The sequence below is a fragment of the Salmo trutta genome, chromosome 23 (genome assembly GCF_901001165.1).
Source record: "Salmo trutta chromosome 23, fSalTru1.1, whole genome shotgun sequence".
NCBI classification, from domain to species: Eukaryota; Metazoa; Chordata; class Actinopteri; order Salmoniformes; family Salmonidae; genus Salmo; species Salmo trutta.
The window spans coordinates 29,350,425-29,373,760 of record NC_042979.1 but is presented as its reverse complement, the minus strand read 5'-3'; the positions used below and the strand labels follow the sequence as shown (position 1 = coordinate 29,373,760).

General features: G+C 41.0%; 1 protein-coding gene across 1 annotated transcript in view; it reads right to left on the bottom strand.

Annotated features, from left to right (window-relative positions):
- Positions 1–6,594: 6,594 nt before the first annotated feature.
- LOC115159743 (GDNF family receptor alpha-2) overlaps positions 6,595–23,336 on the bottom strand; it is a 69,897-nt gene continuing 53,155 nt past the window's right edge. Inside the window, exons 6-10 of the mRNA XM_029709770.1 lie at positions 12,247–12,356; positions 11,153–11,293; positions 10,739–10,923; positions 9,888–9,935; positions 6,595–8,907 (exon numbers count right to left, since the gene is read on the bottom strand). Of these exons, the coding sequence (XP_029565630.1) occupies positions 8,773–8,907; positions 9,888–9,935; positions 10,739–10,923; positions 11,153–11,293; positions 12,247–12,356 (619 nt within the window). The 3' untranslated portion in view covers positions 6,595–8,772. The remainder of the gene's footprint in view (positions 8,908–9,887; positions 9,936–10,738; positions 10,924–11,152; positions 11,294–12,246; positions 12,357–23,336) is intronic.

Here is a 23,336-nt window from a genome sequence, read left to right as displayed (position 1 = left end):
AAAGGGTGTCCACATACTTTTGTATATATAGTGGGCTCCTGAGTGTCGCAGCCGTCTAAAGCACTGCATTCAGTGTTAGAGGCATCACTACAGACCCTGGTTCAATCCTTGGCTGTATTACAACGTCCGTGATCGGGAGTCCCATAGGACGTCGCACAATTGGCCCAGCGTCGTCCGGGTTAGGGGAGGGTTTGGCTAGGGTAGGCTGTCATTGTAAAATAAGAATTTGTTCTTACCTGGAAAGAGAGTACCGTGCAGTATCGAAGAGCCCTCACTGCTGCTCGATCATCCTATTGTTCCAACTTAACCTGTTGGGGCTAGGGGGCGATATTTGCACGGCCGGATAAAAAACGTACCCGATTTAAACTGGTTACTAGTCTTGCCCAGAAACGAGAATATGCATATAATTAGTAGATTTTTATAGAAAACATTCTAAAGTTTCTAAAACTGTTTGAATGGTGTCTGTGAGTATAACATAACTCATATGGCAGGCCAAAACCTGAGAAGATTCCATACAGGAAGTGCCCTGTCTGACAATTTGTTCTCCTTCTGTGGCATCTCTATCAAAAATACAGCATCTCTGCTGTAACGTGACATTTTCTAAGGCTTCCATTGGCTCTCAGAAGGCTCCAGAAAGTGGAATGACGTCTCTCCAGTCTCTGGGCGAAAAACAGCAGGAGATTTTGTGAGTGGTCAGGCTGAGAACAGTGACACTGGAGATGCGCGTTCATGTGAATTCTCCATTTTTTTCTTTCAGTCTTTGAATGAATACAACGTCGCCGGTTGGAGTATTATCGCTATTTTACGAGAAAAATAGCATAAAAATGTATTTTAAACTTCGTTTGACATGCTTCGAAGTACGGTAATGGAATATTTTGCATTTTTTTGTCACGAAATGTGCTCGCGCGTCACCCTTCGGATACTGACCTGAATGCACGAACAAAACGGAGGTATTTGAATATAACTATGGATTATTTGAAACCAAAACAACATTTGTTGTTGAAGTAGAAGTCCTGGGAGTGCATTCTGACGAAGAACAGCAAAGGTAATCCAATTTTTCTTATAGTAAATCTGAGTTTGGTGAGGGCCAAACTTGGTGGGTGTCAAATTAGCCAGCCGTGATGGCGGGCTATGTACTCAGAATATTGCAAAATGTGCTTTCGCCGAAAAGCTATTTTAAAATCTGACACCACGATTGCATAAAGGAGTTCTGTATCTATAATTCTTAAAATAATTGTTATGTATTTTGTGAACGTTAATCGTGAGTAATTTAGTAAATTCACCGGAGGTTTGCGGTGGGTATGCTAGTTCTGAACATCACATGCTAATGTAAAAAGCTGGTTTTTGATATAAATATGAACTTGATTGAACAAAACATGCATGTATTGTATAACATAATGTCCTAGGAGTGTCATCTGATGAAGATCATCAAAGGTTAGTGCTGCATTTAGCTGTGGTTTTGGTTTTTGTGACATATATGCTTGCTTTGAAAATGGCTGTGTGATTATTTTTGGCAGGGTACTCTCCTGACATAATCTAATGCTTTGCTTTCGCAGTAAAGCCTTTTAGAAATCGAACAGTGTGGCACAGAGACTGCACTTGTGAAGGTGGTAAAGACGGACATGTTCTGGCCTGGTTAAGATCTTATCTGTCGGAAAGATATCAGTTTGTCTCTGTGAATGGTTTGTCCTCTGACAAATCAACTGTAAATTTCGGTGTTCCTCAAAGTTCCGTTTTAGGACCACTATTGTTTTCACTATATATTTTAACTCTTGGGGATGTCATTCGAAAACATAATGTTAACTTTCACTGCTATGCGGATGACACACAGGTGTACATTTCAATGAAACATGGTGAAGCCCCAAAACTGCCCTCACTGAAAGTCTGTATTTCAGACATAAGGAAGTGGATGGCTGCAAACATTCTACTTTTAAACTCCGACAAAACAGAGATGCTTGTTCTAGGTCCCAAGAAACAAAGAGATCTTCTGTTGAATCTGACAATTAACCTTGATGGTTGTACAGTCGTCTCAAATAAAACCGTGAAGGACCTCGGCGTTACTCTGGACCCTGATCTCTCTTTTGACGAACATAGAGACTGTGTCAAAGACAGCTTTTTCCATTTACGTAACGTTGCAAAAATCTGAAATTTTCTGTCCAAAAATGATGCAGAAAAATTAATCCATGCTTTTGTTACTTCTAGGTTAGACTACTGCAATGCTCTACTTTCCAGCTACCCGGATAAAGCACTAAATAAACTTCAGTTAGTGCTAAATATGGCTGCTAGAATCCTGACTAGAACTAAAAAATGTGATCATATTACTCCAGTGCTAGCCTCCCTACACTGGCTTCCTGTTAAGGCAAAGGCTGATTTCAAGGTTTTACTGCTAGCCTACAAAGCATTACATGGGCTTGCTCCTACCTATCTTTCCGATTTGGTCCTGCCGTACATACCTACACGTACACTACGGTCACAAGAGCCAGGCCTCCTAATTGTCCCTAGAATTTCTAAGCAAACAGCTGGAGGCAGGGCTTTCTCCTATAGAGCTCCATTTTATGGAATGGTCTGCCTACCCATGTGAGAGACGCAGACTTGGTCTCAACCTTTAAGTTTTTATTGAAGACTCATCTCTTCAGTAGATCCTATGATTGAGTGTAGTCTGGCCCAGGAGTGTGAAGGTTGTGCCGTGGCGGAGATCTTTGTGGGCTATACTCGGCCTTGTCTCAGGATGGTAAGTTGGTGGTTGAAGCAATCCCTCTAGTGGTGTGGGGGCTGTGCTTTGGCAAAGTGGGTGGGGTTATATCCTGCCTGTTTGGCCCTGTCCGGGGGTATATCGGATGGGGCCACAGTGTCTCCTGACCCATCCTGTCTCAGCCTCCAGTATTTATGCTGCAGTAGTTTATGTGTCGGGGGGCTAGGGTCAGTCTGTTATATCTGTCTTATCCGGTGTCCTATGTGAATTTAAGTATGCTCTCTATAGTTCTCTCTTTCTCTCTTTCTTTCTTTTTCTCTCTCGGAGGACCTGAGCCCTAGGACCATGCCTCAGGACTACCTGGTATGATGACTCCTTGTTGTCCCCAGTCCACCTGGCCGTGCTGCTGCTCCAGTTTCAACAGTTCTGCCTGCGGCTATGGAACCCTGACCTGTTCACCGTGATTACTATTATTTGACCATGCTGGTCATTTATGAACATTTGAACATCTTGGCCATGTTCTGTTATAAACTCCACCCGGCACAGCCAGAAGAGGACTGGCCACCTCTCATAGCCTAGTTCCTCTCTAGGTTTCTTCCTAGGTTTTGGCCTTTCTAGGGAGTTTTTCCTAGCCACTGTGCTTCTACACCTGCATTGCTTGCTGTTTGGGGTTTTAGACTGGGTTTTTGTACAGCACTTTGATATATCAGCTGATGTAAGAAGGGCTATATAAATAATTTGATTTGATTTGAACTGACTTGCCTGGTTAAATAAAAAAAATAACATTTTGAGTTTGCATCCCAATATTACACTTTATGTGCATCACAGAAAACTGAAATATAGCAAAACCATTTGACATAGAAACATTGGATTTTCAGCAGTTAAAAAATATCTTTATTTTTTATTAAAAATATTAATAACATTCCACCGTTGAGCCCAAAGAGGGAGCTTTTGGTCATTGACTGCATGAAAGGGCTACAAACCTTTCTAACCCCTCCTCCCTTCCTCAGCCCCCTCCTCCCCTCTTCCTTCTTTCTTGGTTTGCAATTAGCCTTTTCCCAACGCACTTCACACTTGTTGCTATAGCAATATGCAGGAGGGCTGAATGCCCCTTTGTCTTTGCTGCTACACACACACACACACACACACACACACACACACACACACACACACACACACACTGCAGATAAATCCTCATATTATGAGCTTATGTTTTAAACACAGTTACAGAAGGAGGAGAGAATTAAGACTGTGCTTAACTCCTCTCGCTGCCAGTGTGTGTGTGTGTGTGTGTGTGTGTGTGTCCGTCTGTCTGTCCTCGTACTTTGTGAAAGAAAAGTAGATTGAAGATATGACGTGACCAAACTTTCTCTGAAATGGAGAGCTTAGCAGAATGTACTTGGTGTCCCAGGTTTGAATCAGTCCCTGATTAGAGGAGAATAATGAAAATTAGCACCAACCTTGAGATCCAGGTTTCATAAAAGTTGATAAAATAATACTGTTTTATTGTCACAGACCGGATAGGTGCAGTGAAATGTGTTGTTTTACATACTACTACGGCGTCCCTGGAGCAAATTAGGGTTAAATACCTTGTTGGGCTCATCGACAGATTGGTCACCTTTGGTACTCAAACCAGCAACCTCTTTAAGGAATACCTGGGATAGGATAAAGTAATCCTTCTAACCCCCCCCCCCCCCAAAAATAAAAAGATATAGATGTACTATTGTAAAGTTGTTGTTCCACTGGATATCATAAGATGAATGCACCAATTTGTAAGTCGCTCTGGATAAGAGTGTCTGCTATATGACGGAAATGTAAATGTTTCAGCTACTGGCTAAACGCTCTAACCACTAGGCTACCCGAAACCTTAAAATTGGCATTATATATACAAAAGTATTTGAACACACCTTCAAATTAGTGGATTCGGCTATTTCAGCCACACCTGTTGCTGACAGCTGAATAAAACCGAGCACACAGCCATGCAATCTCAATAGACAAACATTGGCAGTAGAATGGCCTTACTGAAGAGGTCAGTGACATTCAACGTGGCACCGTCATAGGATGCCACCTTTCCCACAATCAGTTTGTCAAATTTCTGCCCTGCTTGAGCTGCCCCAGTCCACTGTAAGTGCTGTTATTGTGAAGTGGAATAGTCTAGGAGCAACAACGGCTCAGCCGTGAAGTGGTAGGCCACACAAGCTCACAGAACGGGACGCCGAGTGCTGAAGCACGTAGCGCTTAAAAATCGTCTGTCCTCGGTTGCAACACTCACTATGAGTTCCAAACTGCTTCTGGAAGCAACGTTAGCACAATAACTGTTCATCGGGAGCTTCATAAAATGGGTTTCCATGGCCGAGCAGCCGCACACAAGCTTAAGATTACCATGAGCAATGCCAAGCGTCGGCTGGAGTGGTGTAAAGCTCGCCGCCATTGGACTCTGCAGCAGTGGAAACGCGTTCTCTGGAGTAATGAATCACGCTTCACCATCTGGTAGTGAGACGGACAAATCTGGGTTTGGCGGATGCCAGGCAAACGCTACCTGCCCCAATGCAAAATGCCAACTGTAAAGTTTGGTGGAGGAGTAATAATGGTCTGGAGCTGTTTTTCATGTTTCGGGCTAGGCCCCTTAGTTCCAGTAAAGGAAAATATTAACTCTACAGCATACAATGACATTGTCCACATACTTTTGGTCATGTAGTGTACTTCATAGTAGTAGCTGATGTCTTTGTACTACATGAAACCCCTTGCTGAAACGAAGTAGGAAAAACATTGACACACATCAATACAGATCTAATGATGTTTGTATTAGTCAATCACACAGAAAACTCAGGTATTGTTACAGATGTTTTTATTCAGGTCTTTAGACACATATTTCATTTACACTGCTGTACCTCAGTAAAAGCGTACATAGAAACCTGCACCTTATAATCCTCCCCTCCTGTCCTTTCGTCTCTTACTTTTCTCTCTCCCCCTCTTCTTCTCTCACTCTCTCTTTTTTCTCTCTCTCTCACAGCAGGAAAAGAAAAGATGACAAGTACAGTAAGACCTGACAGAGATGAGTGTTGGCACCACCAGTATCCATGGCAACAGATGATTTACACACATTCCCTGGAGAACAAGTGTGTGTCACGCCTCTGTCCGTGTTCTGGATCTCCACTAGCCTCACACTCCAACATAGAAAAATACTCCACAGAGTTTCAGAGGTATAATGCACACAATTATAATACACACACACACACACACACACACACAAATATATAATACAAATGTATACACTCAAACTGCCGCACACAACTGTGTAGTGAGACTTACTTTTTTAATCATATTTTTACATTGACTCTATTTTCTTTTTACAGTTTTAACACAACTGAGATAGAAAACCACTTCAACCTACAATAGTGTCTGTAGAAGTCTGCAAGGTGTCCTTGACGTGTTTCTGTAAGTTTGGGTGTGTTTGTGTTCGTGCGTGAGTGTGGAATATGTGTGTGTGTGCGCACGTGTGTGTATTAACCATCTGCCAGGCAGTGAGGACTAAAGAGGTTGAGGGAGAAAGTCTGCAAGGTATCCTTAAGGAGTTGTTTTGTGTGTGTGTGTGTGTGGGGGGGGGTCTGTCTGTCTGTGTGAGATGTGAAGGTCAGAGACAGAGGAACAGTCCCTCCTATCTGGACTTTCTGCTCCAATCACATTAGAGTCAGTGCAGTCTAGTCCAATGCCAGTAGTGTCCATCTAATCAAGGTAGAGTCAGAGGCCCTAGCAGGTTAGTCCTCTCCTCGATTGTTGCCCTGTCCCATTCTTCACACTTGAGGTTTAAAGTCAGAGTGCGAATTACCCCATGACATTCGGGGGGGGGGGGGGTCTCTATTGAAAAAAATGTATGGGCCTAATAATGAAGATGTCATTTAAACGGTAAAAATGAATGACCTTTTAATGTGGCATGAACACAACCAGTCATGATATTTTCATCTGATTATCAAACAAATCACTTCAAAAAGTAGGCTACCTGTGCATGTTGGTACACTCCAAAATAATTCCAGCATTCAAACTGCATGTATATTCACGTCATTTGATGAATGGAAATAGACATTTGTTACAAAACACCAAACAGTGTGTCTAATGACATTCAGAGGTTGCCATTGATTAGGCCTGCATTAGCGTCTCACTGACGAATTGACATTTTTTGTAGCCTGAAAAGTCGGGACACCTGAAAATGCGTCTCCAACTATCCTAGGAAAACAGGATGGTTACCCTAACACACAGTGTCAACTTACTAGACCAGGCTATAATGAGTATTACCATGAACTTCTAATAGGCCTACCAGTAGCCTATTTCCGGTCGCGGTGAAAACGCTTCCTATAGACTACTTTCAATGCATTTTTCAGAAAAAGGTGGGTAAACAGCGTTTACTTGCGTTTACCCACCGCTAGGCCTACACCCCTGCCGGTAGCCTACCCTCTCAGCCGAGGCAATTTTACACACATGAACACACACGCAGAACAGGTAGCCTACATTCAATATAATACATGAGTTGAATCAAAACATGTTTTACATCCTAGTTCATGAGCTGTCCATAACTCATGAGTTAATGCTTGGAGTCTTCACAGATCGTGTGACATAAAACAGTAACTTTCTTTCCTTACATGAATTACATTAATGGCGGTGTTATTTGTCATAAATAAGTATTTAACAAATTAATTAGAATATTGAACTTAAACCCTGTACGAATCCTGGATCTTGGAGATTTCTGAAAATGTACTGTAAGTGTAACTTTGCCTACATGACATTTTATGATGTGAAAACAGTTGTCATGGGCACATAAATCCAAAATAATGTAGACCTATGCCATGGCAACATCAGATGCTTCTAACCAAACAAGTCACCTTAAAGGCCTACTTTCATTAATGTATACTCTATGTATGGACTGGATGCACATTGGTGACTAGATATAGGCTAGTTGGTTAGTGATACTGTTGACCATCATCATCTAGGAAAGAAAGCAAATATTGATAGAAAATAATAAAGCTAAATAAATGGTCTGGTACTTCTGGCCACGGGTGACACGGAGAACACCAGTACCCACACGCACCTGAAAAACAAAGCAATAAGCGCTCTAAACAGCTGACTGACAAAAGCAAACAATGATAAATCAACAAATAAATCTAATGCATTGGAATAAAGGCTATTTTTATCAAGGACTTCCTCAAATGAGGAAGTACAAAGGAAAATCTATGCGTAAAGGAGCTCAGCTGAGGCCAAAATTCAGCAGTACTAAGTGAACAGCTCCTCTACATAGAAATAAATGGTTTAAACTATGACAGAGAGATAGGTGTTTGTTTCATTTGGAAGCTTTTATTCTCATATTTACCACTGTAAAACATATTTACCACTGCATTTTAAACAAATAGGAGAATAGTTAAATTAGCATTATTTAGCGACCCCCCAAAGTTTGACTCTAGTTGCACATAAGGGAGCTAACGTCTCATTCAGGTGAGCTGAGCCCCCCCCCCCACGTCTCCCCCGTAATTCGCACCCTGTTTACAGTTTCTTTTAAAATGCATAAGAGGATGAATTTCTGGAGGTGCAGTGTCCCATCAGATTTTTAGGAAGTGCATCTTTTGGCAGCACACTTCACCAACTCATTCTGCACTCTATCAGTTAGACATCAGAACTGCCATCTCAGCCAAAGTGTCTATACACTCAGAAACACCAAGACAAAGGGTGGTAATGCAGACCTGAGAGTCCACAGTGTTCAGGGTGGGAGGATAGGACAGGGCCTGTGTAGAATCATCCATCCAGCATCTGTCTCCTTCTCTCTCTCCTTCTCTTTGTCTCTCTGTAGAATGAGTGCCAGTCTCTTCTCTGTCCTCTCTCTCTTACCCTCCTCATCTCATCACTTCTCCAATACCTTTCCTCCTTTCTTCTACTCTGCTTTCATCTTCGCTCAGTTTTTCTGTTGATCTTGTTGTTTTGACATGGTAGTTGAGGATGTGATGTCACAGAACATCCTGTGGGTGGCGTTTGGGCTTCCTGTCTGACCCCGAGGACAGGGTTTTGAGGTCAGCAGTCAGGAGTGTACGTGTGTACTACAGAGCCTGGAGCAGAAGCCCCAACATGGACATGCACACACTCACACACTCTCTCACAATCAGGGTTCCAGGGGCTGCTGCAGAGTGCTGGGCTCTACCCTCTTCTCCCTCAGAACCCTGTGCCAATAACGCCTGAGAGAGAGAGACAAAACGAAAGAGAGAGAGAGAAAGAGGCAGAGGAAGAGCGAGAGAGAGAGAGAGAGAGGGGGAGAGAGAGAGAGAAATAAAGAGAAAGAGGGGGAGAAAGAATTAAACATAAGATGTAAATGTGTTTTGAGGAGAGAGAGAAGATGAGAGAAAGAGGGAAAGACAGGATTGAGTTATGAGTGAATAGATGGATGGATGAACAGAGTGATGAAGATAGTTAAAGATGGATGGACAGAGTACATTTACATTACATTTACGTCATTTAGCAGACGCTCTTATCCAGAGCGACTTACAAATTGGTGCATTCATCTTATGATATCCAGTGGAACAACCACTTTACAATAGTACATCTATATCTTTTTTTATTTTTTTATTAAAAAATAATAATAATTGACATGGAGATGCAGAGAAGAGTAAACTAGATGTGACAAATGGACAGAATGTGGACGAGTGTTACAAAGCAGGAGGAGCGATTTCAGCCAGGTTGCTCAAGATTCACTTTGAAATTGAACATCCATCCATTTCCAGAGGATGTTGGGAGATTCCATGTAAATAAAATGCCACTAGGGGCAGCGTTGAGCGCTAATACCATCAAGTAGGCTTGGGTTTTGCTAAAGCATTGTGAACAGGGATCGTGGATAGGTATAAGCCACAAGCTCTGGCTCCTATGGTTGTGTATTCAATCCCAGTGGTAGACTTAATTGTTTTGTTTTATCCTTAACCCTTAACTTAACCATTAAGGTATTAATGAAAGAGGAGTCACAGCAGGAGGAGCAACATAGGGTCTCAAAAACACCTACAACAGACACTAATGTCAAATGTGTTGCTTTCCTACAACCTGCTATTAGTTCTGTCAGAGACAGACATGCAAGCACACACACACACAAACGCACACATGCAAACACACGCACGCACACTCACTCGCACACTCACTCACACACTCACAGACTCTAATGCACACTCACCTCTTCACACTTAAAGTCATTGGAGGGAATGCACTTTTGTTCTCCATCCTGTAAAAAAAACACACACCATGAGCATTGACTTACACACAGCATGAGCAACAACAACACACTCACCAGACTCATGTAATGTAGCCTATACTCACTCACTCACTCACTCACTCACTCACTCACTCACTCACACACACTCTCTCTCTCACTCTCACTCTCTCTCTCACTCGTGCGCACGCCAGCATCTCCAGTTATCTCCCTCTCCCATCAGCCCCTCTCTGGGTCTCATTAGCATATCCACGCCCGTCGCCTGGCTGGAAGAGCCAATCAAATCTTATCTCTTCTCAGAACAAGAAGAGCTGTTTTCATGGCCAGGAAATGAAGAGAATAATAGAGAGCAGAAAACTGAGAGAGAAATAACAAGTTAACGTTATTAAACACACCTTCCCCCTGCCCTCTACATGATCAGTCTGAATGTCAGGAGTTCTGTGCAGGAGGCAGCAGTCCTGGGATTAGACTCCCAGCTGCAGGGCTCTGACAGTTTAAACATACACTACAGTATACACACGCAAAATCATGCACGAACGCACACACGTACACACCCATGTATGTATACATATACAAACAGCATGAATAATTCCATTCTATTTGACACTGTTACCTTTGTGTATTATTTCTGTGTGTATTCCCCCCTCCAGGCTCCATTCCAGTTAGACTTATATATAGAGCGGCAGGACCAGATATTTCAGATAATTAAATAATTCATAGATTATGCCCAATATCCGCTATGAAAGTAGATACACTACTTCACCTGAACCAACGTCACTACACACACACACACACACACACACACACACACACACCTTAAGGTTGGCGCAGGTTGAGAAAACACAGGTGCTGTCCTGAGGCTTGATTTCATTGGCATGGAGCGAGGGGGCGGGCTTAGAGTTCAGTGGTGGCTGTATGGGAGGAAAGGGCGTGGCCAAAGACTCTATAACAGGAAGTACACTCCCCTCTGGACCATAGCCAAACGCCTGGATGGCATTCTCTACAAAAACAGGCAGGAGAAAAGGAGAGAAGAGACAGGTTGTGACTTTAAGAGAGGCAAGATGGAGGGCATGTATTGTAGCTAGGTCACGGTTATTTAAAAAAAAAAAACACCTAGGGACCTCTCTCACACACACACACACACACACACACACACACACACACACACACACACACACACACACACACACACACACACACACACACACACACGTTGGCACTCCACTCACTGAGGCAGGTGTTGTGTGTGAAGTCTCTGAGGAAGGCGTCACACTCATTTTCCTGGTTGCCAGTCCCTCTGCAGGAGCACCAGGGAGAGATGGTGCTGTTACTGGGACTGCTGTTCATGTAGTTAGGAGTCACATCAGACCCTGGAGAGAGAGGGAAGGGGGGATGATAGTAAGGACCAAGAGTATGTTTGAAGAACACTTCTGCTGGGATAGAAACCTCTCCATCAAATTGCTGTAATATGGAGAAAGTGTGTGTAAAAAATCTGATGTTTTGGGTTAATCCATTTCAATTCAATCACTTTTTTGACAGCACCCCTTTTGATTTGAATGAAACGTTCCATACATATTAGCCCATTGTAGAAGTGCTCTGAAAGTGACTTTCTGGACCTGAATGTCAAAACATTCAAGAGATAAAGTTGACCTATTTTGCATACCCCACCATATCATGTGATATTCATGTCTCATCACTGAAAAAGATTAACGGTTGAGATTTATATCATTTAAAAGTTTACAAACAGGGTTGTCAAACTATACAAATGTTTTAAGAATAATAATTTACAAAAAAAAAATATATATATAAATAATGTCATTTTTTCACCTAAATGTCAATTATCTAAACATGCCTAAACTCAGATTTTTTCATATTCCCATATGTTGTAACTTATTTTACATCATCAAAGGTTTTTGTGTTGTGTCCGACATCGGTTGAGACACAACATGCTCTTGAGTACATGGTGGGTGTCATGTTTTGGCTGATAAAATGGGAATAAATTATACATTTTGACTTTCAAAAGGTACCACAAAGATGGTTGGAGGTCCACACATCAGAGAATGTTGACTTGAATGGGAATATCTGTTGTTTTAAAATTATACTGTCAAACTTCCATAGGAAACCTTTTGAAATCATAGAAACACAGATAATAGAACAGACATGACCATTTAAGTTGACATTCGACGGTGAGTGGACCGGCGGCCATCTTTGTGGTAGTCATTTAAATTTCAAGGGCGTTTCAGATTTTCGGCTAGGTGTGTGTGTGTGTGTGTGTGTGTGTGTGCGTGTGCGTGCATGCGTGCGTGTTTGTGTGTGTACTCACCAATGAGGCCTACGTAGGCCATGAGGCATCCATGGTAGTTATCATGGGGACAGCTGGTGATGGAGTGACCAGTCATCTGACAGTTCGTATGGAAATCAGCCAGTCTTGATCTACATGCACACACACAGGCACACACACTTGAGCTGTCTATTGATGTTCTGTATTATGTCATTGTGTAATATGTTTCATATTTTGTGTGGACCCCAGAAAGAGTAGCTGCCGCTTTTGCAACAGCTAATGGGAATTCTTATAAAATACCAAATTCATGGTCATTTTACCATTTTACTTGCAGTACGGTCTATGATCATACTGTAGGGTTATTTTATGGGAGATATTGTTTTCTACGTGACTGTTGTATAGTTCTAAGATATTGTGAATCAGTTGTTCTGAATTGTAATGTTAATGAATGATCTACCTATAAACTACTTTGCACTTTTCTGATTAGTTGTATGTTAGTTATTTGTTGGAATAGAATAGAAAATGGCTGAGTTGATGCATGGCTGTAACTAGGTTTTGACTAGACTAGATGGTATACAGTTTGTCAGAATTTACTTTTCGTAGCAGGTTAGGAGAACTTATGCAGCAGGTTAGGACAATTAACATAGCAAGTTAGGAGAATTAGGTTCAAGTTAGTTAAAGGGTTAGCTAAAATGCAACTAAAAAAATATATCATTTTGACATAAACGCTATCCAATCTTAACATCCTCTCTCGTAGAGGGGGAGAGCGGGAAGTCGGCTGTTTTATGGCGGTCATAAAATACGCTGCCTCTATGCTCTGTAGTGTTCGAGATTGGAATGTAAACAGTGGAACACAGAGAGACCCTTGGACATCAAAATTTTGAATAATTAAACAATATTTCTATTTTTGAGAATGTGGGAGTGGTCCGTGGACACTTAAGTAACAGTCATGGTGAGTTTGTGTAATTTGGTGATCTAATGAAGAACAAGAAACACTCATTACTGTGTCTTTGGTTGTGTATACTTCTTAATTATGGGTTTACATTTAAATATTGTGAAACATGTGATTAAACATGAAACTATTTGTGAAAGATGTAATGTCATGTTGACCTTCTAAATGAGAAAATATAGGTTTTCATATAAAGTTAACCAAATCAGTGGCCACGCCCATGTGAGCATAGGCATTACGTTGGCGTCATGGACCACCCTTTTCTCAGAAGTGTATATATCCACTCCTGACAAAATGTACATTAGACCAGAAAATATGGAACTGATGCTACATGTTGAAAAGGTTAACTACAACTCTATAGGCCCAGGAGACCAGACAGCGTGTAGTGTTGGCTACACGGCTGGAAATTGTTAAACTCTGAGACTATTGATCACTACAGAATAAGAGCAAATCCTAGACATATAATTACTAGTCTGCAGCTGGAAATTACGTAAGTCTAGTACGAGAATACTGACAACCACGCAAGCATCTATTCTATGCAACGACCATCTGTACGCCTGACGTAACCATTATAACAGACACTATCCAGAGCCGCTGAGAAAGCGACAACTGCGAAAGACATAGTGACTTCTGGGGAAGTTAACCAGAGACTCTCTGATGAACTGACTCTCCAGCAGACGGACCGGCGATTCCAACAGAGAAGACAACAACGACATATGGGCGTAAATATATACATTGCAATTATTTTCGATTGAGCTGCCGTTGATGTGCAATGGATTAGCATTTCAATGAATATAATTATCAACTGTGTGTAGTGAATTCATTTTGTCTTTCCCACTTTTTATCTGTCCCCACCCCTTTCCATTGTCTACCAAGCTGTCATAACGGTTTAGCCAACTAGGAACTTATGATTGCATTGTGTTAGTAGCCAATAACTAAATTGTTTGTTTATGCATTTCTGTGATTCGTCTAGTTAGTTAGTAAATAAATAATTAAGCCAATTTGTATATCGTTGATTCATTTTGGAGACTAGGGTTCATGCAGATATCCAAGGGTTTGCGACGATCAGTAATGAGAACTGATGAGGAAATAATGACACATTAATAGAAGACTAATCGATAAGATATCTGAAGAGTCGATTCGGGAAATGGAGACTGTATAAACATTTTCCCATGGTGCCTCGACTTCCTAGTTAATTAAAGTTTACATGATTAATTTAATAATAATTACACACAGACAATTGGTTTGAGAAAATAACAGTCTTCACATTTAATGATAGTCACAGATACGACACCGCCATAACAATGGGAGTAGTTGTCCACCAACGGCACAGCGAGCTGTCTAGCTCCTGCCTATCCTTTCTTTGGATTGGTGGATATATCTAATTATTGTAAACCTTTTTTGAATATTCAAAACATTGCTTATAAGCCATTCATTTTTGGTTGACCAAATTCGCACTCTCTCATTGGTCTCCATACAAAAACACCTTGTTTGGTGGGCGAAACAAAAAGAAAACGCCACCTGCTGGAGGGAGACAGATTTTCCGCTGTGTTGGGCCTCTCTCTTCCTCTCTGGTTCATCATTAAGTCAGAAAAACTGTAATCGGTATTCATCCAGTGTTTGTCTACAAAGTGAGTCATCCATCCACCATCTAAAGAACCCTTAAACTACAATACTATCTTTGCACATTTTAAAAACATGTCATGTTATTATCTTTTACGGTTCCATGTTAATCTGAATCCTTCTCTTGTTTTGTACGGATTACTGTTGAAGAGTCTCAACCCCATGAAGAGTCAACTCTCTACTCCTACACCATCCATTCTCACTAGTCAAGCCTTTTGGGCTTTCACCAAATTGTGCTGAAAAACTATTCATTACTCTGAGCTTTTAACACAATGCACATTAGTGACATCTTCTGGTCAGCAATGAAAAGCAGCGTTTGATGTTAATATAAAGTATATGTTTTTCCACAATATTCATCAAATGGCCATGGCACAGCAGTTAGTTATGAGTCTTAGTAGCCTCCAATCAGTTACCATTACATAGTTGCACCTTCCATCATGCTTCCCTTTTTTGTTTTGAATCCCTTTTTTTACTGTCAACTGAATCAGTGGCATTATATAGGATGCTTAAGACAGAAGCTTATACTTTACTCAATAAAACTGACTGTTTAAACAACAATGTGCAGAAAGTGTGGTGTCACATAAAACGATTTTCAAAATAATATGCCTATGCAACGATTCGACCCCATTCCCTGTAGTCTGAGTGTTCTGATCCCCGGGACCCCAACTCTACCTGCTACCATTCAGGTGACGCTACATAAAAAAATGTAAATGTGTAAGCACGGTGACCAGTAGATGTCAGTGTTTGAAAGCAACTTGGAATCGAAGAAAGAACCGGAATGACATTGAAATCAGTGGGATCTTGCATTTTGCAACACGATTTGAAAAACCACATGATCAAACAAAGCTTCGGACGTCATTGATCATGTGATAATGTTTACTTTGCAACAAGCATCATTACGTGTTAGTTCAGTAGTACTTTGAAAACTGCATTGGAGCGCAGGTATCAATTGTCCCATCACTCATTCTCACAGTCCACTCCGCCATTTCCTGGTTGAAAAATGTCTAATAGTTTCAGTTTATGTGACAAAACAAGCAGTCATTGTGTAGATACTCATTGTACCATCTAAACCGCTGAAAAATATTGTATTTTCAGCTTTTTGAAGCTGGTGTACAAAACCTAAGAACGGGAAACATTGAAATAGTGCACATAGAACAGATCTACCGCTTCTTAGGACTTGATTTCAATAAAATTGACAGATCTATAACTCACATTTCTATGTGAATTTGGTCAGGCCGCCAAAAGAGTTATACATATCTCAGCTTTAACAGCTTTTTGAGGAGGAGAGGAAGTGAACCCTAGAACCTCAAAGACCTTCTGGTGTGTTTGTAAACAGCTAGCTAGCTAGCTTATTCTAGTTGTTTTCTCAAAGCCAAAATTTGCATTTTGACCACATTATTCGTGGGTGGGTTGGTCCTTGCGAACTGGGCAAATCTATTTTAGAAAATGTTAGTTTATAGATTTCCCAAAGAAGCATCGCATCGGGCAGCATTGCCTGCATGGATAGTAACATTAGCAGCAGGAGGTGCTAATTTCTATTGTTTCCTAACCTCAGATACAGAGACCTGTGAAAGCTGCTAAACCCTGTCTGCGGATGAAGGTCCCAGAGAAAGTCTTAAATCCTGGAGAGACTGAAGGGTATATCTCCAATGGATTAAATATGTCATTGATTCGATCTTAGTCCTGTATTGACTCTTTGCCTGTTTGATATGTCATTTACTGTTAGAATTGGTTGTAGGACTACGAAAATACTGATAAAAGTAACAATGCATAGACGTAGAATATGCATGACCAATCTTGCTCCTAGAGATCTAGCTACTGGGTGTGCAGTGTCGTGACTTGACTTTAACATTAATCTGAAGATAGTTAGTTATTTAGATAAATAACAATGTTTAATTGTTACCCGATTAAATTAATCATGTAACAATTGACTCAATAGGATCTGGGGCACCACGAGAGCGGTTCTTTAATAGAGTTACCATCTCCCGAATTAAACTCTAAAAGGTCTTTAACTATCATATCCATAAACAGTCAATTTATTAATCATATCCTCGTATCATATCACCATTCTAAACAGTCATAACCTCCTTGCATCTGCAAAAACCCGAGTCTTACTGATGATTCAGTACTACAGAAATTGGTTTAATTGTTTATTTACTATCTAATTAAATGGGAACACAGGATAAACACACACACTTTGCACTGGTTATTGACTGGAGACATAATACGCTGAAAAGGTCCCTAACGGAATGACAACAACATCAAATCAAATGTTATTAAATTCCCAGGGTCCCAGGGTCCTTAGCTTAGTGATGAGCTTTGAGGGTACTATGGTGTTGAACGCTGAGCTGTCGTCAATGAATAGCATTCTCACATAGGTGTTCCTTTTGTCAAGGTGGGAAAGGGCTGTGTGTAGTGAGATTGAGATTGCGTCATCTGTGGATCTGTTGGGGCGGTATGAATTGGAGTGGGTCTAGGGTATCCGGGATGACCAGCCTTTCAGCACTTCATGGCTACCAACATGAGTGCTACAGGGCGGTAATCATTTAGGCAGGTTACCTTCGCTTCCTTGGGCACAGGGACTATGGTCGTCTGCTTGAAACTAGCTCATGTGCTACACACACCCCTCTGCTACACTCACTGACGTCCTCCTTCTCTTCATCATCCTCAGCACACTCACCCCTCTGCTACATTAACTGACCACCTCCCTTTCCTCATCAATCTCAGCAGCCAGCAGAGTGGACTGTGTGAACTGAGTCAATCTAGCACACACAGAATTCATTTTGTGGGTATTTCATTCTGCTACATTGACTCAGATCACACAGTCAGCGGCTGATTTATACTGTCAGTGTCATGGGAGGTGAAAGGGGTGTGACTAGTAGAGGTGAGTTCTAGTAGCAACTGTGATGTGATGTCATCCCCCTTATACTTGAATTAGTGTCTCCTTTCTATTATGAATGTACCTATACTTAAATACCGTAAGCATCTCAGCTGCGGGAGGATCCCCTCCTGCAATATTGTGCCAATTTGCTTCATTCTGCTACACTCACTGTCCTCCTTCTCCAGTGGTTGGCATGCTAGCTACAAGTGTCATTTGATTAGGGTTTGCACCCTGGCCCGATCAGCCATACAGAGACGGAACTCATACATTACATGGCGACTTTGCGGCCCACGTAGAAGTGACCCTTCACAATGGTCACTCTCCAGGGGATTTTTCTCTGGCCTCCACTATCCGTGCTCTACCCTTTTGGTTCCATTGCTTACAGCTGATGTGAGATTATTTATGGCATGAATGCCCAATGCAGACATACTGTATGATGGGATTAGAATTGGCCTTGTGGGGATGTCCAATGCACATATGGCTTGTAATTTCTATACTAAAACAGGATTAGCAAATTGTTTACATTTTGTTTACATTTTGTTGAGATATTTTCTGCATTTGAAATAATACTATTAGAAATAGGAAAAGCACTCACACATCTGAGAACATATGTGTGTGGGAATCATTTGCTAATAACTTGAAAGAAAATAAAAGGCTGATACTGGCAAGAGCAGTGTGTGGGTTTTTCTTTTTTATTAGACAATTAATGAGGCTAACCATGTTGAAGGATACCAGATCTGACTTCTACAGCTTCATCCCTTCATTAAAATGGATTAGTGCAAGCCTTACCCTTGCAATGAAGGTAGGCCTTAAAGTGGAACTGACAGCATTTTAGCTACTTTGCAGATATGAAACAAACAGACAATCATAATATCAGTCAAAAATATCAAATTCTCAGTTTATGCTACATAACCAACTTTATAAGACGTTTAAAAAATAGTTTATATTTGACTCAACATTCCATGACGTATACTAAGGCACTGTTGGTAGAATAGATGGATGCAATTCAATGCATGTTTCATATAACTCCTTAATACATTTCTTGGTAGTCCAAAAAATATTGCTATCAGGATGCACTGTTTGTTTCAATGACTCAATATTTTGGACAAAAACAGATGAATGTAACTAAGGCTGGGAATCTCAATACAATCAAACTAGCAAGGGCAATGATTACAAGTCAGTCATAGCGTGACTAATAGGCTAGCATATCTATTTATGTAGCAAGATAAAAACACGAGCCTAACGTTAGCTAGCCATCTGCTAGATAACATGTAAACAGCCTAGCTAACCAGCTCTGTTAGGGCGAGTAAAATGGTCAGAGTGAGTTCTCTTATTTGTGTCTGGAAGTAGCTAGCTAGCAAGCTAGCCAACTTTAGCCGGTTAGCTTGGGTGCTTGATTGCAGGAAAGCTGCAGAAGGACGAGTAGGCTACAATTTTATTAGTGCAATTTTGACGGCCAACTAGCTGAAAAAGTTAGACAGGGTTTATCTAATGTTCCTAGGTTAGATTTTACCTCATCTTGCTATGGCTAACATTAGTTGTTGATCTTGTTGTTGTTGATGTGCATAACTGAGGGAGAGAGAGCCTACCTTTTCATGGTTTGATCAATAGGACTGTAAAGTTCCCAAATGTAAGAAGATTGACATTCTGTATCCAGTTCAAAGTGAATGATGGCAGGTGTGTGTAACAAAGGGCTCGTTTGCATAAAGGCCTACTGTAGCTCTGGTTGGCTATTGTGCACCGATCTGCGTAGACTCCAGTCCTGGACGAGACAGATGTTTTTTTAGGTTTTATTTACTGCAGTGTCCATTAATTGTCCAAACACACAGCCACTTTCCCACTCTATATTGCTATCGACTTTTCACAAATGCCTCAGTATACATAATTCCTAAACATTCTAAGAATTTATGAAACCGTGAAAATGACTATATATACTGTAAGTGCTCGCTTGTCAGAAAATGTTTTTAAAAAGTGTTTTATTAAGATTTCATGTTGGTAAATTATGTCATTTCCACTTTAAGGTTGACTTGCACAGGAGAGAGACATTATTAGCAAATATCACTATCATAAGGGCATGCAGAAAGGAATATTTTAATGTTAATTTCATTTAATTTCAAAATACATGTTGCTTGAAACAAAGTTGCAATTTGTTTGCTTCATGATATGTATCATCCTGTTGTAATTATATGCAGTTCAACATTATCACCACAAGGCGTCAGTGCTAGAATTGGTATTATAGTCTAGCTTTACTGTAATCAAACCACTAGCTAGGTCTCGTATGTGATATCGATAATACATGCCTAGCACAAGCAAGCTGTTCATTAAAACTACAGTATATTTCTTAGTTGAAAGTTAAAGGGCAATACACCTGGATAAAATATGTTTGCGTTTTGAGGAAGCAGAAGAAGAGCAAGGGGAGACAGATCATCACCTCTTGAAAAGCAGAGTCAGAACTAAACATTTCGGATTACTCCATGCAAAGCAATTGCGCACATTTAGCTCACTATCATCAGAGTTATACAGCAAGTAGCTGCATGTTTTTCATGATCAGTAAACACATTTCCAATCCTCTGTGGGCTCTGCCTGTCAAGCAGCAGAATTGTGAATTTGCCGATATACAGTTAGCTAATAATGTTTACTACCATTAGAAACTTTCAAATCAAATCAACTTTGTACAGTTGATTAAACATGTTGGTAAGTAGACCTAATGTACTTGTTCCTCCAACATGGTAGGCCTACCTAGCAAAGTTAGCGAACATTATCACCATTTCAACATTGTTTTTAAGAGTGTTTAATCATGATTGCTGCTGACAGACATGATAGGTTACATTGATTGATGGACCATGTCAATTTGACTAGCTAGCTAATAACAGATCACGTCAATATGGCTAGTTATCAAGCAAACTTTCAGGGGATAAAGTAGATGGATAGCAATATCCAAATATTGTTTGATTTGCATGCCATCTTTAGTGGTGATGACAGTAACGTTAGTCGAACTGACAGCCTTACAAGGACAATGTCAAGCTCTTTCCAAAAGCCTAAACTCTGATGAAGCAAGCTAAATGACACAAGTTGTTTGCTTAGCTAGCGAGCTACAAGCCAAATGGATAGGCTACCCTCCTGTATCTGAAAAAACATGATCAATTGATGTTTACTGATCATGAAAAGCATGGAGTTACTTGCTCTATAGCTCTGATGATTGAGCTAAATGTGGAATAATCTGAAATGTGTAGTTCTGACTATGCTTTTCAAGAGGTGATGATGTTACAACCAAATACTTAATATTTATTTAACAATCCCTTGAAAACCGCACGCAGTTGTCAATGGTTTTAGGGGAGATGCGAGTCTCCTTTCCCCCAAGCATGCAAATCAAACACTCTGCACCTTATTGTGACACCTTACTGATAACGACCTATACACTCACAATGACTGCTACTCACCTGACTCATATAATCTAGTCTATACTCTCTCTCTCTCTGCCTCAAAGGAGGCTTATAGGTTTAAAAAGAGCCTAAAATGGCCACTTCCATCATGATTTTCCCCACATGATTTAAAAAAATAGAAATGTAAAAAGCATGTCAAACATCCTTCCTCCAAATGAAGCTTGTATGTGAGAATTACCAGAACAATCCGAGATACTGTCACGATTGTCGTAAGGAGTGGACCAAAACACAGCGGGAAAATGTGTACTCATCTTCTTTTTTATTTGAAGGAAAACAAAATAAACACGTATACAAAACAAACGACTTCAAACAGTCCCGTCAGGTGCAACAAACACTAAACCAGGAAATAACTACCCACAAACCCCCATAAAACAAACACCCCTATAAATAGGACCTTCAATCAGAGGCAACGAGAAGCAGCTGCCTCCAATTGAATGTCAACGCAATAAACAACAACAGAAATAGACCAACTAGAAATCACATAGAAATACACTAACATAGAACATAACCCAAACAACCCCGAAACACCCTAAACAAACACCCCCTGCCACGCCCTGACCAAACTACAATAACAAACAGCCCCTTTACTGGTCAGGACGTGACAGATACCAAAAACATTTTGGGCTACCCTGCGTGGAACCGCTATCTCTCTATGTATCCTATCACACTCTTTTGCTCTCTTTCATTGTCCTGTTGAGTGTAATTGCAGTGAAAGTGTGTGTGCGTGCATGTTTATGTCTCCTGTAGGGAGTAATTGCGTGTTTGTGTGTGTGTTTGTGTGTGTGTGTGGTATGTCATGCGGTTATCAGCAGTACCAGAGCAGTGTGTGAGCACAAGCCTCCTAAGGAAAATGTGTGACAAGAATATTATTACAGTTTGTGCTTGTGTGTGTGCGTACGTACAGTGCATTCGGAAAGTATTCAGACCCTTTTACATCCGCATCGAGCTAAAGGCTAGAGCTGCCGCTTTCAAGGAGCGGGAGACTAATCCAGACACTTATAAGAAATCCCGCTATGCCCTCAGACGAACCATAAAACAACCAAAGCGTCAATACAGGATTAAGATTGAATCCTTCTACACCGGCTCTGATGCTCGTCGGATGTGTCAGGGCTTGAAAACTATTACGGACTACAAAGGGAAACCCAGACGCGAACTGCCCAGTGACGCAAGCCTACCAGACGAGCTAAATGCTTTTTATGCTCGCTTCGAGGCAAGCAACAATGAAGCATGCACGAGAGCACCAGCTGTTCTGGATGACTGTGTGATACACTATCGGTAGCCGATGTGAACAAAACCATGTGAACAATTTCCAAACGCCTGAAGGTACCACGTTCATCTGTACAAATAATAGTACGCAAGTATAAATACCATGGGACCACTCAGCCGTCATACCACTCAGGAAGAGACGCATTCTGTCTCCTAGAGAAGAACGTACTTTGGTGCAAAAAGTGACAATCAATCCCAGAACAACAGCAAAGGACCATGTGAATATGCTGGAGGAAACAGGTACAAAAGTATCTATATCCACAGTAAAACGAGTCCTATATTGACATAACCTGAAAGGCCACTCAGCAAGGAAGAAGCCACTGCTCCAAAACCACCATAAAAAAGCTAGACTACGTTTTGAACTGCACATGGGGACAAAGATCGTACTTTTTGGAGAAATGTCCTCTGGTCTGATGAAACAAAAATAGAACTGTTTGGCCATAATGACCATCGTTATGTTTGGAGGAAAAAGGGGAAGCTCGGGGGTGGCAGCATCATGTTGTGGGGGTGATTTGTTGCAGGAGGGACTGGTGCACTTCAGAAAATAGATGGCATCACGAGGAAAGAAAATTATGTGGATATATTGAAGCAATATCTCAAGATATCAGTCAGGAAGTTAAAGCTTGGTCGCAAATGGGTCTTCCAAATGGACAATGACCCCAAGCATACTTCCAAAGTTGTGGCAAAATGGCTTAAGGACAACAAAGTCAAGGTATTGGAGTGGCCATCACAAAGCCCTGACCTCAAACCTATAGAAAATTTGTGAGCAGAACTGAAAAAGCGTTTGGGAGCAAGGAGGCCTACAAACCTGATTCAGTTACACCAGTTCTGTCAGGAGGAATGGGCCAAAATTCACCCAACTTATTGTGGGAAGCTTGTGGAAGGCTACCCGAAACGTTTGACCCAAGTTAAACAACTTAAAGGCAATGCTACCAAATACTAATTGAGTGTATGTAAACTTCTGACCCAC